This window comes from Pelodiscus sinensis, chromosome 6, assembly GCF_049634645.1.
Source record: "Pelodiscus sinensis isolate JC-2024 chromosome 6, ASM4963464v1, whole genome shotgun sequence".
NCBI lineage: Eukaryota > Metazoa > Chordata > Testudines > Trionychidae > Pelodiscus > Pelodiscus sinensis.
In genome coordinates this window covers 48,391,726-48,411,567 of record NC_134716.1, presented here as the reverse complement: position 1 = coordinate 48,411,567, position 19,842 = coordinate 48,391,726, and the positions used below count along the sequence as shown (strand labels likewise).

Genomic DNA, 19,842 nt, shown 5'->3' with positions numbered 1-19,842 from the left:
TTATAAATATTTTAACTTCCAGTGAATTCTAAAAAGCATAATTGCATCTTTACATCTGAGTTTCATGTATTACTAAGTCACCTAAGCTTTTGTGTAATTTTGTAAGCTTTCTCACATTCTTAGACCAAAAATTACCCTCTACTATTGATTCACAATGCTTGCTTTAAAAAGTTCTCCCATCCAGTAAAATAAAAGCCAGAGGGAAGATTTGAAGTATTCTGTGATATAAATCAAGCAAGTCTATGTAACAATTACACTGTTTTAATAACATATATGTATGAAAGTCAGTCTCTGATTTGCAAATTAAACAGCCTGGTCTTTTACCAACAGTAGAGTTTGCAAAGGAAGACTATTACAAAACATTACAGTATATCTCTACACAGCAATTAAAAACTTGTGGCTGGCCCATGCCAGTTGACTTGTTCTCATGAGTTTCAGGCGATGCACCTTTTTTATTTTGGTGTAGGAGTTTGGGCTCAGGCTAGAGCACAGTCTTTGGGACATGTCACTCTTCTTTGCTTTTGTATTAGAACCATGAAGTAAAGATTCCAGATATTTCTTGGTTGAGTTGAATAACTGGGAAGTCTGTGGTTGTTTAACTTTGGCTCACAATTAGTTATTAATAAATATTTAAAATATCTAATGGGCTTTTAAAAGAAAAATTTAAAATCATAACAGTTAAGCCATCATAATGTAAATAAAAAAGTTGGTGTAAGTAAGATGACATTATTTTATGTGGCTTAATGAATGACAGGATAATTAAATTAAATATTAGGTGTTTTGTCACAACAGGATTTTTCACAAAATATTGTGATGGAGCCTTGAACTTTGAGAAACTACTGTTTTTAGATATCTTTTGCCAGAATGATGAATCTATTTCCAGTAAGCTAGTTACTTCGTCATTCTGGATATGCTTTTGGGAACTGTTCATGTAATTCTCTTAATCTAAACCAGTTATGTACTATATTTTGTAATTGATTAAATTACTGCCACTAAATATATCTCTCTAGAAAATTAAGATCTTGTCTAATAAAGACATTGTTTAATAATTTTTATACCTGTAGTTAGACATCAGTTTTCACATCAGCTGGGGTATCATCTAAACCTGTTGTTTACAATTACATTAAATGACAGTACCTCTGTTAAGAATGCATTTACAGTGCAGCTGCAGATCAGTTCTTTTGTATTAGCACAGTGAGTAAATATCAGAATAATGTAATAAAATGAAATAATGTGACACTAAATTTGAAAAAATTGCAGCGATATCTCTTTCATCAAACAGTGTTCTACTTTCAGATGAAATGACTAGTTTAGGTAGTGCCTTTGAGAACTGGGTGTTACTTCCTTTAGTTCTGATTGCAGTTGGCAGGAATTACACCTTTTGTATGTACTATCAAAAAAGAACATCTTTTTACAGTATACTTTTGCTGTTTCCCCTGCAGATTTATGGAACTTACGCACATCTTTGATTGAATATGACACTTTTTTGAATATATGCCATGCTCACTGCTGCATATGTGAATGATACACTGAACTGTTGGCTAATGTCCTATGAATGTTAACCAGAGCACATGCTCATTTGCTTAACGGCCTTGCAGTGTGGACTGTTTCATTGCTCTTTAATCCTTATTGTGCAAGATACTGGCTAGAGAACATTTTTCATCCATAAGCATTGTTTCATGCTTAAACATATCCATTGTTTGGTCAAAGTTATGAAATATTGTTGCTCAATTAAATTTTGTTTTCAACATTTCCTGGTAGTGGCAGGAATAGAGAAGATAAAACTCTAAAGGAAGAAAATATAGATAAGTAGGAAAATATATTAAACACGAATGAACAAGGAAGAAAAAGAAGAGATGCAGTCAGTAGATATAAGAATCTTGACCTTCAGATTTGGACAAAGAATTTGTTTTTATCAAAAGCTGAATCTGATGTATTTCAAGATTGTATTTCTGGTACAGGCTGACTTCTGAGGAAACTATTCCTCTCAAACAGACATTTGCTCTGTACATTGATTAAAGTGTGAATTTCTTGGGGTGAAAAATGAAAATATATATACAGTACAAATGCAAAAATGTTAGCCAAGTTACAAGATGATGGTAGAATAGCAGTTTATTAAGCAATCCTGTTTTGGCACAGAGATGAGATTGAGAGAGAACTTATTTTGAGCGTGGACTAATATGTATTGGTTCTTCTTCGAGTGATGTCCCCGTGGGTGCTCCACTACAGGTGTCGGGCTCGTCCCGGTGCCGCAAACCGGAAACTTCTTCATAGCAGTAGCCCCCTCCGGAGGACCGCGCGTGCGCAGTGTGTCCCGCGGCGTTCGCGCCTTTTCTGCGTCGCGCGGTCCGACCCGCCAGTTCCTCCTAACCGTCCACGGCCGCAGACGGATCTGGAACACGCTCCTCTCCTGAGGAGAAATCGTTTAGTCAAAAAAATCAGATATATGTTCAGTTGTTTTCCCAGTTAGCCCCTTCCCAACGTAGTGTTAGTCAGTGTTATATCGTTAGTTAGTTAGATTGGTTAATTGTTAAAAAAAAAAAACCCTGTTACTTCAACCCCCTGTTTTAATCCCGGGGGTTACACCCGCACAGCGAACCATGCCCGGTTCTCCCGGGTTCAAGAAGTGCGCATCATGCGGCGAGGCTATGCCGGTGTCGGATGGCCACTCCCGCTGCATTCGCTGCCTAGGGGAGGGCCATATCCCTCAGAAGTGTGGCCATTGCGCCAAGCTAACGGCGCGCACGAGGCGTGACAGAGAGATGCGCCTTAAAATGCTCCTCTTCAACAAGGCTCTTCAGCCGCCGACGTCAACGGAGCGAGAGACCGAGGGTACGCATAAGACCAAAGAAAAGGCCTCCGCTTCGTCCAGGAGCCTAAGTGCGGCAGACTCGAGAGCCGCGTCGGGCCACCCACAGGCGATGGAAAAGCCTTCCAAAGCCCGTAGCACATCGGCGCCGAGCCCCGCACTCTCTGTGGCATCGGCCCCGCCAACCCGTCCGGAGTCGGCACCATCATCAGCGGCACCGAGCCTCCGAGTGGCACCGCAGCCGGATTCGGTGCGGTCCTCGGCACCGAGGCAATCGGCACCGTCGGCGCATGACCGTGCCCCAAATAAGACGGCACCGGTGGCCGGCCCGGCACCGAAGCCTAAACAGGCACCGAAGCCTAAGCCGCAACAACCTAAGGCACCGGACACGGCACCGAGGAAACACTCGGCACCCAGATCCCATCCAAAGCCTAGCGACGCAGCCACTCCTCATCCTCAGGGCGCGTCGGCACCGCACCGCACCGACCGATCGCTGTAAGTGGAGGAGCCGTCTCAGTCTCCCGTTTCGGCACCGGATCCGACGACCTTACACCCTCAGGTGTCGGGACAAGAAGTGCTTCCGCCTTCCTCGCCTCCTGCGCCTCAATCACCATGCCTTCCAGGGGAAATCTCTGATGGGGCCTCACTTATCTCGATCCCAGATAGTCCGGTCCCCCATACTTCTAGAGCGGTACCGACGAAGGCACAGAGGAAAACACACCACCCTCGTACCCCTTCTCCAGGTTCGGACAGGGCAGCCTTCTCGCCTGGACCTTCGATTTCACCTCAAAGACGGCGGAGCCACTATCACGAGTACTCTCCTGCACGCCGCTACTATAGATCCCCGAGAAGGTCCATCACACCACCTCACTATCACCGATCATACTACTCCAGATCGCCGTACCGTTACTCGTACCGCTCTCGTTCCCCTCGATCACCTACCCGCTCCCGCTATTATCGTCATAGGAGCACTCTGTCCTATTCTCCACAATACTCTCATCGTGCGTCTCGTCACCGCTCACCGCATTCGGAGCGTTCACGATCAATATCGAGGCGCTCACCCTTGTCTCCGAGCCGACAGCAAATATATTCGCCAACGACCCAAGGCTCTATTCCACCGGCTCAACGCCCACCAGCGCCTACGGGAGATGCGTCCACGACTTCGGATTGCTTTTCATTTATCAAAATTGAATTCCATCTGCTATTTTGTTGTCCTGTCATCCAATTTTTGAGACCTCTTTGTAATTCTTGACCATCTGCTTTGGACTTGTCTTGAGTAATTTTGTATTATCTGCACATTTTGCCACCTCACTGTTTACTCTGGCCCTCCCCCTTTCAGATCATTTATGAATACATTGAAAAGTACAGGTCCCAATACACAGGGCTTGACGAACTGCGGCGAAAGCCTCTTGCCAGTCCCGCACTGCGCATGCGCAAGAGCCGCATTGCGTATGCACGCGCCACCAGTAAACAGGGCGCCGGGCTGAAATCTACTCGCCACGGGGGAGTAGATTCAATAGATTGTCGAGCCCTGCCAGTAGAGACTCCTGGGGGGCACCACTATATACCTCTCCATTCTGAAAACTGACCATTTATTCCTACCCCATTATTTCCTATCTTTTAACTCAAGATCACTTTTTAAATGTCAGTGCAAGCCAAAATCTACTCCACCCTTCCTTGAGGCCCTGCCTTCTCCATTCCCCTCCTCTCTTTCACTTACTCACTCTCACTGAGTTGAGACAGGAGGTGCAGACTCTAGGGTGAGAATGAGGGATCTGGGTGTGAGAAGAAGTGAGAGGTGCAAGCTCTGTGAGGGGAATTTGGGTGCAGGAGGAGGTGGAGAATGGGATGCTGGATTGGGGATGGGACTCCAAGCTGGAGAGTGTTGGGGTCAGGGGAAGTGTTGGGGTACAGAGAAAGCTGCAGGCTTGTAGTTGTGGGGGTACAGGAGTTTGGGTTGGAGTTTATGCAGGGCTCAGGGCAGGGGTGGTTGGGAATATGATGGACTTGGGGCACAGATTGCGGTGTGTGGATGCTGCAGGAGTGTTTTGACAGAAGACTCGGGATGTGGGGGTGCAGGAGTTTGGGGATGTGAGGGGCTCAGGGCAGGGGGTTCAGGTGAATGATGGGCTCAGGGTTGGGGTGTGTGGAAGGTGCAGGACTGTTATGATGCTGTGGCCAGAGGAGGGCTTGGCCCCAGTTGGGGGTTTTTGGCCAGGCTTCATTTTTAAATAAAATATTATGTCCAACATGAAAGATTTCAACATTGACTATATTTATGGGAGGGATGGGGGACCTTTTTTGGGTCAAGTGCCAGTGACTCAGAGAAAAATCAGTTGGGGACAACACAAGTGAGATGTAGAAAAACAACCCCTCCAAAAGATCCCAAGACTCATTGATGCAGTCCCAACTGAGACACCTTACTCCCCTGGCACGCTAGCCCCATAGTGGGGGAGGAGGGTAGATAGGACTCAAGCCAGATTAATACGTTCAATGCCTCAGGCCAAATGAACTCTTCTGGGGTTCCAGGGTTAGTGGATTTTGTGCCCCCCCCCCCCCCAAGCTCTGAGGTGGGGCCAAAAATGAGGAGACCAGTGTGCAGGACAGAGCTGCCAATGAGTGGGATAGGGATGAGTATGCAAGATCTAGGTAGGAGGTGGGAGGCAGGAGCAAGCTGGGGATAGGTGTCTGGCCATGGGAATGATGGAGGAGCTGGGTACTGGTGGGTGTCTAGCCAGGGGAGGGAGGGGGCAGGAGCAACTTGGCCAGTACCTGAGGGTCTCCAGGGACAAGTATTTCTCGGGCAGGATCCGCAGGCAGCTCTGGAAGAAGTGCACACACAGCTCCTTTAAGAAATCCAGCCGCTCCTTGTACGGTCCTCTGCTACCATCTTAAACCCCCCTCCCACTCTATGTCCCCAGAGCACGAGGGAAGGAAGAGAAGATAAGCAAGTGTGCGCATTGCTGTGGGAAGGGGAGGAACAGCACATGAACGCGCTTCCTGAGAAGCTGGTTGTGGAGCAGAGCTTTGGGACTTACCTTTCCTCCCTTCCCACAGGAAACCAGCTCTGGCTCGTTTTTAGAGGCGCAGGAGGCTATAATGCCAGCATGGGCGGAAGAGGGCTGGGAACACTGCCTCGAGATTAACTGGCAGTGCCTCCACAATCGACCAGTCGATCGCAATCAACTGGTTGGTGACCACTGTTTTAAACAGTTACTGATTCATAAGAGAACGTCTTCTGAAGCTTTTGATTCATGAGAAGATCTTCTTTCTTATCTCATGAGAACTTACTTTGGTTAAGAGCCTCTGGTGAGGGACTTGTCAAAGGCTTTCTGAACATGTGCTGGATTATCCTTGTTCACATGCTTTGTGACCCCTCAAAGAAAGGTCGAAGAATCTCTTATTAATAAACCTTACCTCAGAAGAGCGGCTTTATTTTGATTCTTTTTGTTTGAAAAAGGGATGTTAACCAATTTTGCTGCTACAAGCCCATACCTCAGTTTTTGTTGAGATTTTTAATCTGTGAACTACATCTTAGTATTGGTATAATCAGGTATATTTTCATGAAAATGAGCACTGTAGTGCTAAAGCTGGTTGCACATAAAAGTAAATGAAAGTAGAATAATAAAAGCTTTTGATTTATTTGCAGTTAGCTTATTTTGGCCCACAAACACATTTAAATATTTTTTAAATCAACAGTGAAAGAAACAGATTGACTTTAATTAAATACTGATTTAGACTACCATTTTAAAATTGAAATTACATCCATTTTATATTGCTTGAACACCTGTTAATTCAGTTAGTGCAGATTTTCCTCCTGGATTTGTGTCGTAAGTACCCCATCACACATATTTACTATCTCTTTCCCTTTGCTTTTATGTCTTTGTGGTTTATAACACTATCTGGAAAGACATCCCTATTTAAAATTTGCCTACGGCCAGGTCTACACTACGGGATAATTGCATAGCTGGAGTTGACGTATCCTGATTCAAACTTTGGCGCCGTTTACACAGCAGGAGGTTGATGGGAGAAACACTTCCCTTGATTTCCCTTACTTCTCATACGGAGTAGGAGTACTGGCACCGTTAGGGGTGCCCTTAGCATTCGATAATGGGTCCCTAGTAAACCTGCTAAGTCGAACACCAGAAGATCAATCTCTGTAACATTGATCTGCTGGTAAGTACAGACATGTCCTAAATGGCTCAGATACTTGATTTAGACTTGCCATGACAAAGCAGAAATACCAATATCAAATTGTTTTAGAGCCCATTGTGCTATAGCAAAAGTAACTTATGTAGTTAGCCTTCAAAGACTTATCTAGTTCTAAGATTTTGTAAAGGTTCCATGTAGAGTTCTTTTCAGAGCTTTACGCAATGTTACTCTTTCTTTCATATTGCATGCTTGTTTGGGGAAATTTGTTATCCTCTGAATAATTAAGCATTCTTAAGCCATCTTTGAAAAATTGTTTCTGATTATTAATCACCCAAACGCGGGAAGCCACAGAAGTAATTGCTGAAATAGAAAGAAAACTTAACTACCACTAACTAAAGCTCTCTGACTGGCCACCCCATCACCAACTTTCAAAAGAGTACTTGTGCTGACTATAACTAATTATTATTAAATATTTTAGAGACTCTTTAATAAAACAATAACACACCAGTCACACACTATATGTATTTGTATGTTGTTATCTAATCACTTTTCTTACCTTATCCTGTGGTCTGGGCTGCCAGGCTTGTCAGTTGTAGTGTGTGCTAATGTGTGCCAACTGAGGGGGAAAAAAGACACAATAATCTTTTTACTAGTAAGTCAGCACAAAACCTGACCAAGTGATAACACTAAACATCACCTTTTTAAAGATGTTGTCTACTGTGCTTGTTTCCGTGGGTAGAATCTGTGTGTGGCCACGGGATATAGTATGAAGTCTTGTAGCACGTTACCTAAAGTGTGGATCTGCACAATGATCATGTTGTGGCAATGGATGCCATATAAATACACACATTATTGTAGACAGGAAAAATGCTTTCTATGAAGCTGAAAAGTTGATTTTATATAGGGTAAAGTTTCAAATGATTTAAATGACTTAGGAGCCTAAATGACTTAGGAGCCCAAGCCCCATTTTGAAAAGACTGAGGTGCTTAGCAGAATCTTATTATATTCACATAATATAGTACAAAGTGTGTGTGTGTGTGTGTGTGTGTGTGTGTGTGTGTGTGTGTGTGTGTGTGTGTGTGTGCGTGCGCGCCCGCGCAAAAGAAACTTATGTATTTAAACATGGCAATGTTTAAATCTGGCAATTTAATAGAGAGCATCTAGTGTTTAGACTATAAATGACCATAAAACTTACCTTGCATTTTTTGTTTTCTACAAACTTCAGGAGGGACACAGAGATTACCTCGTATAATTGGTGTATCTTTAGCAAAAGAACTCATCTTTTCTGCACGTATTGTGGATGGAGAAGAAGCAAGAGCAATAGGATTGATCAGTCATGTGGTGGAACAGAATGATTCAGGGGATGCTGCCTACAGAAGAGCTCTAGCCCTCGCACAAGAATTTTTACCTCAGGTACAACATAATGAAGCTATATTTTGATTTTATTTTGGAATGGTTTAGTTCGTTGTAATATAGTGCTATGGTTAAATAATAATCTGGTTCATTTGCACATTTAACCAAGAAGAAAATTACTATTATCTCAGTTTACTGTCTGTGTTGTTAATTTTTGTCTTCCTCTTTGCTTTTAAATGATTATAAATCATTTTTTTAGCAAAGGAATAATTTTAGAGACTGCAATATCACTGTTCAAATAATATTGGAAAAGTATTGAGGATAGGAGAACTACTACCTTTGTACTAGCATTTCCCTGGAAATTTAACAGTGAAAATTATTTCCCAAATTGAAGGGTTTTTTCCATTTATGCAACATATTGTTTTTTACTAGAAGGCTCATTTGTTTGCTTTCTGGACCATGTATATTAGCACAGTGATGCCATCATGCTCATGCACTGCTCTAGATTATATACTCTTTTCCTTTCACTTGATGTAACCGTGATAGAGAGATCTGAAATATGACTACTCAACCATACTCTCTATTCAGCATTAGAGAACTGCATATAGTTAATTCTGGGTTGCCTTACTTTGAAATTTCACTATTGGTTTCTTTTGACTAGAGAACCTACTATCTGATTCTTCATAGCAATCAGTCAGGGAGCATGTTGAGGGAACATGTGTGTACACTGGAGAACTAATCAATGGGGCCCTCACTAATTTGGGGGTCCCCGCAGGAGCATCAGAAGCAGTATAGAAATGAGGGGTCATTGGTGTTGGAGCTGTGACCCTGCCCCATCTTTTCCCCAGAAGTCCCAAGTCCTGGCCAAGTCAGAAGCTGGAGCCAGATGATGGTAAGAGTCACTCAGGAAGCCCCAGACCCTCCACCTACCTTGGGCAAGCCTTATCAGCACCCACACTGCAAAGTGCTGGTGCTGCTAGCAGGAGCCACCCTTTGCAAGAGCTGGTCACCTTATCAGCTCTTCCACTGTGAAGCACAGCCCCTATGTTCACTGTTCAGCATCCGCCCAAGGTTATAATGCCCATGTTAACAACTGAGTGGGCATGGCCCCCTTCGTTCTAGTTCCACCCTTTCCCCCAGGAATTAAGGAGCCCAAATGTTCTTTGTGCCCAGAGCCTAAATAACTCTTAATCTATCTCTGATTATTTAGCTGATCATTCTCTCCCTTACTCACAAGGAAGTGCACATACATCAGTGTTTCTTCTTGCAGCTCATCTAGTAGTTGGTTTTTTTTTCTGTACTGTCAACCAAAACACCAATATATCATCCTCCCTCATTGTGGCATGCAAACGTGTGGAACTAGATCATTTTCTATGCCCCAAAATACTAGAACACTAGGAAGAAATCTGGAAAAAGCTGCAAGAGCATTGGTGATTATTGTGACGTGCCCTCCTCCTGCAATAGACATCAGTCTTCACCAGTCTCCTCAGCCTCCTTCCTGCCCCATATCCATGAGAAAACTGATTCTGACCTAATCTATATCCCTCTTCTTTCCCATCAGTCCACAAAAGATGCCACTCCTCCCCCTTGATCTCAGATAGCTGAGATTCTAGATGTTTTAATTTTTTAAAATGTATATATATATATATAATCGTATGCGCACACATATATTTTAAGCACACAATGGTGATTTCATTGGATCTCCCAGGTGTATCTTTTCTGTTTTAGTTTTGTAGTCTGTAAATTCTTTGAGCGAGGAACTATTTTGATACTAGACTGACAGCACTTAACAAATTAATAATCTTTTCGTGTCTTCGCGCCCAGTGAGAAATGTTCAGTCTTTGAGCAGTGCATGTTGATACTGAGCTTATGACAGAAATGGATATCTTCAAGGGAACATTTCAGGAGACTTTGCACACTGACACTAGAGAAGATATTACAAAAGTGTTCAGCATATGATTGAGTTTTGAGGAGCTATTGATAAATCCTCTTCCCTGTTGAAAGCTCTGCAGCAAGACTATCCCAACCAGATCCCAGTCTATATCGAGTGTCATTGAAAAAAAAATCCTCCTTTTCCAGATTATTTGGCTTGCTATAGTAATTTTAGAAATCCTTCTCTTTGGGTGGAAAACATTACAAATTAAACAGTAAATTTAACTACTGTTGAACATAGCTATTTTAAAAGAAAAAGGGCCTGGATTGTGATTTGTAGCCACAGCCTTGTAATGGGGACAGTGCAAAGATTTCCCTGCTCTGAAGGCATTGTGCCTCATGCAGGTACAATTCTGTGTAACCATGTAAGAGACTGCATTAGCCTCTTCCCTTTGCATGCTTCTTGTCTTCTGGCCAATACATGTGTTTTTAGAAACCGGTGCCTGTGGTGGCCCTACTTATGCAACATATTTGCACCCCCTGAATGAAAGGATTCCTGGCCATTCTCTGTGAGTTTGAGCTCCTTGAAATATCTTCTTCCCTCCCTTGCACAACTTGAGGTCAACCATAATCTGACTGTTGGCATAGTCATGCATTTTAGTTTTGAGGCTAACATTGATTTATTCTTTTTATGTTGAGGTGCTTCCATGTCTCTTTATTATAAGATCATTACCATCATTATTTGGTTACTTTGAATCTGATTTCCAATGCGTTGACTCCCCCACAACTCAAGTTAAAGTCCATGGGAGCAGCTGGTGTTCAGCACCTCTAAAATTCAGGCCATGGATGTTGTTTTGGTACCATGTAGTGTTTTGAAAACTATATACTGCTTTTAGGATTTTTTTTAGTTCTAGAAACATATATTTGGGAAAAAAATGAGTATCACAGTCATAGTGCTTATTAAAAAACTACAGACAAAGCCTACAGTGTGCTGATATGATAGCATGCATATGTACACACTTTAAAACATAATTTTGCTGTATCTGCTGACCTGATTTATTTTTACTTTTAGGGACCTCTAGCAATAAGAGTTGCAAAATTGGCTATCAATCAAGGGATGGAGGTAAGGATATATAGTTGTCATTAACAGCCTAGAGGATGAAGAGGAGATCCTAAAATTGAGAATTAAAATCTTCTCATTGATGTAATAGATGACTCTTAAGAAAAGAAGGTAGCTAAATAATGAAAGACTAAAATGTGCCTTAGAAATGTCCAGGCCACCACACAAAGAAATCTCAGATCGTCTCAGACATAGTCCAAGATCACAATTGGTTTAATCATTACATGGGAGAAATAAAATTTTTCATCATCAACAGCATAAATCCTTAAGAGATGTAGCTTCCTGGCAGATCATGCTCCTATAGATCTGTCTCTGGCTAAGTTCTTAAGATGGTCTGGGTGGGGAGCCAGTCTGTCCATCACAGGCAGTCTTGTTGAACCACCAAAGCTTTTGATGATCATGTGATTTCTGGCTATGTAATAGCACATCTTGAGAAAATACACTTTGTAGTTTAATTTGTTAAAGTATTTTGTTAAAAGTGGAGTATATTTGAAGTAGTATAACATTGGAATCATAATAGGTACAGTGCAGGGGTGTAAATGTATTAAGTTTTTAATTTTATATGTATATAGATGTAATATAAAATCAATCCATATTATGATACAGTAAATAAAGGACATGTAAAATGATACAAGATATACGGATAAAATATATTAATAAGATAATGTAATAAAATGCTGGAAGAAGAAATATTATATCACATCAGGAATATATACCTTGTGCCTGACTGAGTATATTATTGCTGTGTTTTCACTATGTAATATACTGAAGTACAAAAATATCATGAAATTGTCCCCTTTTAAGTGTTGAAACTGCAGTTGGGTCAAACATGTTTTCTCAGATGAGCAGGCTTTATGAGCACTTCTGGAAGTGTTAGGGATATCTACTGTGATGCAGATCTAAGATAAAGTTCCATAACAAACATTGACATAAATAGCATCTGCCCTACTCTTCTGAAAGTATAACTTATATGGGAGTGAGTAGTTTCTTCTTAGGTGTAATTTGAATAACTAGTTAAGTGTGTCAGCTTATTTGTATTTCAGTAGCATTCGGCATGTTCCAGGCACTTTCCTTACATATGAAAAGACAGTCACATCCTGGGAGATAACTGTTTCAAAACATCATTAATGACCAATCTATATGAGGTCTAGGTTTCTTCCCAGTAACAGCTGAAACAATCAAAAATATGCAGCTAATGAATTGGTTTTAGTCAAAGACAATTTGTAGTAAGACAATACATTGTGTAGTCACCCATTATTTCTGACAATCTATTAAATAGTAATTACAGCGCTGAATAAGGAAACTGATTACCAAAATACTGCCCGATCCATAACCAGAGTAGTGAAGAATTTCAGCATAACAATACCGTGAAGACCATGGACCAAGTTAATTTTTGGGATAGGAATACAGTATTTGAGTTAGATGTCAGAAAATAAAGTGTGTTCTACATACAGAATGATTTTCACTCTTAAATTTAATTTTGTTTCATAGGTGGATTTAGTAACAGGCTTAGCAATTGAAGAAGCCTGTTATGCTCAGGTACGTAATGCAATAATAGAATTATACAAAGAACAAAACAACAAATCAAAACCCCTCAGTTGAAGATTAAAAATCATACAGATATTCACCTTGAAAATGATTTATATTTTCTCCCAGCAGTATTTCAGTTGTGAAATTTAACCTTTCATCTTAGCCATTTTTAACATGGAAATCTTAAAGAGGGAACTATAGTGTAAGGCAAAATCATTACTTTGTATGAAGGGACTAATCTGGGTGGGGAAGTTGGACACAGAACCTAATCATCAGATGGTTTAAATGGATGCATCCTTGTTGAGATATGCTGATATATCATACCTGGAGAAAACTAGAAGGATTCTGCTTGCTGCCTACACAGAAGAAAGAGTTTTACCTAACCCCCTTAAAAAAGTAGTCAGTAATTAAGAGTAGATGCATTATATTACTTCTGTGTTTGACATTGGTAGGACCCCTACTGTAATACTGTGTTTGGTTCACGTTTCAAGAAGGATGTTGAAGAATTGAAGGGTATTCAGCTAAGAGTCACAAAAAGTATTAAAAGATTGGAAATATGTCTTACAGTGAAAGATTTAAGGAGCTCAATCTGTTTAGTTTATCAAACAGAAGCTCAAGGAATGACTTGATCTCACCCTGTAAGTACCTCATTGGGAACTGAAATTTAATAATAGAAGCTCTTCAATCTAAATATAACAAGAACTTGCGGCTGGACATTGAAGCTAGTGAAACGCAAACTAAGAATATGTTTAACAGGAGAGTAATTAATCACTGAAAAAACTTACAGAGCATTGTAATGCATTCTTCATCACTGGAAATTTTTAAATAAGGATTGGCTGCATTAGTTCAGGTACAGCAATTGATTTTGATGCAAGAATTAATACATGGAAGTCCTATTTCTCTGTTATGCAGAAGATCAGACTATGAACTGTATGAGTAGAAGTGCCATTTTAACATAAGAATACAGAATGTAGTTTTATGTAGTTTAAATTTTGTAGGTGAGAGTCAGGTTTCAAACTAGAGAGTGAATTTTTGATGACCACCTAAAATGATTTGAGGCTTGATCAGTTAGAGAATTGAACAAGAGCCTGTTTCTATTATCTGGCTACTCTATCCAATGCATCTTTTAATATATCCATCACTTCAGTATCTTTTTAATCCTTTCAAACCATTTCCATACCTCTTCCAGAGGTGGTGTTTGCAAGTTATATAAGGAAATACTGCAGGCACTACAGTTGATCCTTTAAGAACTTTGAAAATGTTAACTCCCTCTCTTCCTCTCCAAGCTCAGTAATTTCAAGAGCATCCATTGTTTGCAGTGTTAAACCACCTGGGAAAGTACAACTTTGGGTATAATTTAGTTTTCGTTATCTTCTTATTTTACAGTTTTAATACAAAAATTTCTTTACCAGAAAGTGTGTTAAATAATTATTTTAAAACACAAAAGGCTAGACCTGCAGGTGGTTTAAATCAGCAGGGCTGAAGTAACTTCTCTGGAGAGATACTTATTTATACCAGCTTTATATCTGGTCCACAGTAGGTAAATCAATTGCGTGTAGAGTGTTTTCATGGTCTTTTGTACTAAAGAAAGGTGATAATATACCTTTTTAATTTTTTGTATTGATAATACAAAGCTATTTTATTCTTTGTAGACTATTCCAACAAAAGACAGAATTGAAGGTCTCCTTGCTTTTAAAGAAAAGAGGCCCCCTCGCTACAAGGGAGAATAGGACAAACTGATGCCTTGAAAATTCAAATGAGATAAAATGACTGGAAGGACCTTTCACCTGCCCTTTGCCTCAGCGCATGGAATAACACAACCACCAAAGTAATAGCAAACCATACTTAATTGCAACATCTGGAATGTGTTCAGACATGTGCCTGATCCAAGCATAAGTATCAAGTCATACACATCATGGTTTATGAGGTTGCTCTGTATACTTGCAAGGTCACCGGTTCATAAGCATTTTTTTATTTAACATGTATGAAACAAATCATTCCACAGTTTTAAAAAGAAGGGAAATTCTTTAAATAGACAAAATATATAAGGTAATATAGAATGTTTGTCTGTTGTTCCATTTTATCAGAATAAGTGATTTCTACATACCAAAAATGTGAAATTATACCAAATATGATTTATAAATAATTCTGTATATCGATCAAAATCATAGTTCACTATCTGTTCTAGCTGAATATGTAAATTATTAATAAAGTTAATGGCAATAAGAAGAACAATTGTTCAGAGGATTATAAACTTTATTTACTTGTCTCATAGTGTAATAAGTAAGAAAACCTTCATTCTGAGACTACTATACAGTGGTGTCTCTGTTACTCTGTTCATTTTTAGCCCTCAGTCACACAAGGTTATATTGTAAACCTTGTCTCTTATTCCAGGTTCCTCCAAAATATCACCTGACCAGCGCTATCCGCTAAGGAGTAATCTTTAATTAACGTATCCCATTTGTTTTTTACTTCCAGGCTGTATTGCAGCTTTTAGTGCAGAGCTATGGTTATGCACGTTCTTAAAGCTAGAAAGTTTCCTTGTTCCACAAAATGCTGGATCTTTTGCATGATCATTTTGCAGGTTCTAATAAATACTGTATTTATATACAGCTGCTCTAAATTGAAATGCTCTTTTCCTCTATTGGAACATAAACCTGTTGGCTTTGAAGTGAAGAAACCACAATACCCATATGTGTGGAGGTGCTATGGAAAATGGGTTCTTTAAAATATTCTATTAACTTTACTGGTAAGTAAATGTAGCTTAGCAATCCGATGTTAACATATTTATATGGAAACAACCTTCTTCATCTTTGGCTTGCATTGTCTTCATGAAACTTCCACTTGCGCTGTTGTTTCTGCAACGTTGCCTATGGTCACTCTATGGTGATATAGCAGCTGATCAGCATGAAATGACAAGAATTCATTCAAATTCATAATTAGCCATATCTTTACATGGGAATTGATTATGTCTGGTGAAGCACCTACTTTGCTGATTTATAAACTTGACAAGTTGATCATTTCATGCATGATAATTTGTAAATAAAGCCCTAGTGCTTTTTGATAGTCATGTAAAGCCTTTGAGGTCAGTTTCTCCTATTTTCAAAATGCTAAAATATCATTTTCATTTTTACTGAGTAGGAAATAATTATACATTAACAGAAGAAAAATATTAAGTCTTTGCTGAACGGCTTGTGTCTCATAACTGTGATATACAGACTAGTTATTGACCTTCCTTTAGTTTAGTTTTCTAACAAGCATTGTATATTGAATAACTTCAGAATATGTGTGTGTGAGTGTACATCAACGCTGCATGGCGATTTCAGGATACCGAAGGTATCCGAAAATAGCTTCCCTGCATCTACACATGCTGCCCGTTACTTTTAAATATTTTTCAAATGGCGCACTATTTCGCTGTCCCGGTAAACCTCATTGCATGAGAGATAAGGGATGGCTCAAAACAGCAGGGTATTTTGAAATTTGGCGGTGTGTAGACGCGCCAAATTTCAAAATAAGCTGTCTCGAAATAGTTTTGAAATAAGATACTCAATTTGCATAGCACAAATTGCGTATCTTATTTTGAATTTAGGGTGCTGTGTAGATGCACCCGCTGTGTGTGTGTGTGTATGTATGTATACATGTATGTACGTAAAGTCTGCTCAACCCAATGTATAAATTCTTGGCCTTAGGCTAGGAGGTTTGATTTAAGTATAATATTTTGTTGCCACAATTGTTACAACATTCCTTTTTCTCAGGAGAAGATGTTGCCATGCTGTAGCATTTTACATTCCTTCTCTTGAAGTCAGCAATTTGAATAATATTGCAAAGTGAGTATAAAATGGAGACTTTTTCCAAAAGTACTTGTAAGTCATGATACTGAAACAGTTTAGAGGGAAAACTTATTCTGCAAAAGTTACTTGCGAGACCTCTGTGTGTAAATTAAATTATAAGTGAAATAACTTCATGATTACTTCATCTTGATTAATTAATGTCAGTATTAGAATTCTACTTCCTGAATTGGGGCACTGGGGAAAAATTCTCTCATTACATCTGACCTGTATTAATTCTAACTGCTATTTCTCACTCTTTTAATTACTGGGGCTCAGCCTTGTCAATCTCTGGCAGCAGGACTGGATTATGAAAGAGGCTTTAGGGGCTGAAGCCTAGGGGTCCCCTTAGCCCGGATGCCTTATTAGCCCAGAGCCCTTGGATGTAGCCACTAAGCCCCTGCATGCTGCGGCTCTGCTTAGCTGTGTGTGTGGGCGGGAGGGTGAGTGGCTCTTTGTGCTGTAGTTACCCTTCCACCCAGGCTGGAGCTGCCTGTGTCACTGCTAGCAGCTCTTGCCTACAGGCTCCATCCCGCCACTCTCGTTCATTGGGAATCGTGGCTAATGGGAGTGGTCGAGGGCAGTGCAGGACCACATGAAGCCATGTCTCTCTCTCCCCCTCCCCCCCACTCCCAAGGGCTTTTAACATTTTTTCCCACTGTCAAAATGTTTCAAATTGCCCTTCTGTTGAGATTACTGAGCTCGCTAAAGATCACTTCGAAGGTGTTGGTTCATGGAGCATTTCTGTGGGTATGTCTGCACTGCCACCCTAGTTCGAACTAGGGTGGCTAATGTAGGCATTCAAACTTGCAACTGAAGCCCAGGATTTAAATATCCCGGCTTTATTTGCATGGGTGTCGCCATTTTTAAATGCCCCATAGTTCGAACTACCTGCCCGCAGGTACACGTGGCACGGACTAAGTAGTTCGAATTAAAGCTCCTAATTCGAACTACTGTTACTCCTCATTGCAGGAGGTTTAATGGTAGTTCAAATTAGGAACTTTAATTCGAACTACCTAGTCCGTGCCGCGTGTACCCGCGGGCAGGTAATTCGAACTACGGGGCATTTAAAAATGGTGGCGCCTGGAAACATGCTAATAAAGCCCGAGATATTTAAATCCCGGGCTTCATTTGCAAGTTCAAATGCCTACGTTAGCCACCCTAATTTGAACTAGGGTGGCAGTGTAGACATACCCTGTGTGATCTGTTTTTCTGCCAAATCAGTGAAATGTGAATTAGTTTTCAAGCAGTGATACTTGTTCATAGTTCTACTCCATGATTCCTACTGCAACCAGTCCAGAGGCTTTCTTAACTAACTGCACTCAGAATAAAGTACTACTGTGCTTCACACACAGCCACTTCTTATTTATGTTTGTAAAATGTTTCTCTGCTGTGCACTCACCCATGATCAAATCTTTTGTGCTTCCATTTCTTTGTTGTTGTTGTTGAGGGGAAGGGGAGGCATAAACTTGAAGCTCTCAAACATTTCACCTAATAACACTATCAGCAAGTCACAGGGATACACCATATAATGAGAATGGTGCACTTACTATATTTGGGGAGTGGGTAAGTGGTAAATTTGTTCCAAATTGTGCTTAAAGGACTCCTTTTTCCTCCTGTATATTTACTGGGTTTTGTTTTTGTTTTTTGGAACATGTATTTTCTTTTGGAAGCACAAGTAACATGGTGACACAAGAATTTGAATAGATTTGTTTAATAGCCATGAAAATAAAACATTCTGAAAGTGTTAATAGAATAGCTTTAACAAGGTCACAATCTGAAACTGTTTTGTGTGTGTGTGTGTGTGTGTGTGTGTGTGTGTGTATATATATATATATATATATATATATATATATATATATATATATATATATATATATATAAAAATTTCCTGTGGGATAACAGAGTGACGACATCACATCACTCTGCATCCTGCCTGCTACCTCCCTCCCTTTCCTCACCCAGTGTTTGGCTGCTGCGCTGGGTCTGCGAGACCTCGAAGCACCCCCCCCCCCCCCCCCCCCGGCGGGTGGTGGGAGAGCGCAGGGCTTGCAAGGCCTCGGAGGAGCTCCCTTTCCACCCCCAGGGACAATGCCAGACCTGGCATGCTGCAGCTGGGAAGGGGCGGTCATGGTTGGGGAAGAGGGAAGGGGGGGGTCAGAGAAAGGGCCCAGGAGAGGGGAGGGAAAAAGGGCCTGGGCTGACAGGGTTGACGAGTGGGGGGCAGAAGAAAGAGCCCTCCCAGCAGGGGCAAGGGTAGGAGAACAGGAGGAAGGGCCCGGGATGGTGGGGGCCAGTGGGAGGGTGACGGGTCCTGGGCTGGTGGGGCAGAGGGGGAGGGAAAAGGGTGGGAGGGAGAAAGGGCCCAGGTTGGCGCGGGGCAGGGGGGAAGAAGGAGAGTATGGAAAACTAAGAGCAACTTTTATGAAACCTTTGGTCTTGCTTTGTTAGTTCGCTTCATCTCCAGCGTTGTAGAATAAGCAGTAAAAACCCAATAGCACATACGTTAGGCAAGCAGGAGTGGAAAAGTTGATCTAAGCATAGGTTTTAAGCAATCCATTTATTTTTGGAGTTATACAAATCTTCTGGCTTCTCCACTTTAGCCCTTTCCAAGCCTCTTTCTAAATTTTTTCACTAGATGCCAGCATGCATGCCTGTGTTTAAAATGCATTGTATTTTGGAGTGTCTTACATCTTAGAAATGTCAATAAAGCTTCAAAACAAGGTGGCACAGGTAAAAGAGATCAAAAATCAATTCCCTGGTCACTGAAGTGCAGTCAGATCTGGGATGGCACATTTACTGCTGGAAAGTGTTCCGATTTAATGGTCATGAACACACTATGAGAACCTGAATAGAATAGAAGCTTTTTAACACACATTAATGCCCACAGATTACAAGTGCTGATCTGATCTCCCATAGTCATACCAGCTGCCAAAAGTCCTTGAGGGACCAAGGAATCAACAAGGTATAAGGAAGCCATCACCATATATCACCTATACGGGGGGGAGGGGGGGGGCAGGAAATTGCATAGGGAGAGTCTATGCTGTGCTGACACATAGCTCTTTGCTAGGGTGATCATTTGGAGATGGATATTCCAGCTCCATAGCCAAATTTCACAGACCAAGGAGCCAAAGCAGCTGCAGCATACCTGAGGATCTCTCTCATTTTGTGTGTAAGTG

The 19,842-nt window shown here is 41.0% G+C and overlaps 1 protein-coding gene across 7 annotated transcripts in view; it reads left to right on the top strand.

The window, feature by feature from the left end:
- AUH (AU RNA binding methylglutaconyl-CoA hydratase) overlaps positions 1-15,068 on the top strand; it is a 229,250-nt gene extending 214,182 nt beyond the window's left edge. For all 7 annotated transcript variants that reach the window (XM_075931897.1, XM_075931894.1, XM_075931898.1 and 4 more), the window contains 4 exons: positions 8,187-8,374; positions 11,259-11,309; positions 12,798-12,845; positions 14,489-15,068. In XM_075931897.1, the coding sequence (XP_075788012.1) occupies positions 8,187-8,374; positions 11,259-11,309; positions 12,798-12,845; positions 14,489-14,566 (365 nt within the window). In that variant the 3' untranslated portion in view covers positions 14,567-15,068. The remainder of the gene's footprint in view (positions 1-8,186; positions 8,375-11,258; positions 11,310-12,797; positions 12,846-14,488) is intronic.
- Positions 15,069-19,842: the final 4,774 nt, after the last annotated feature.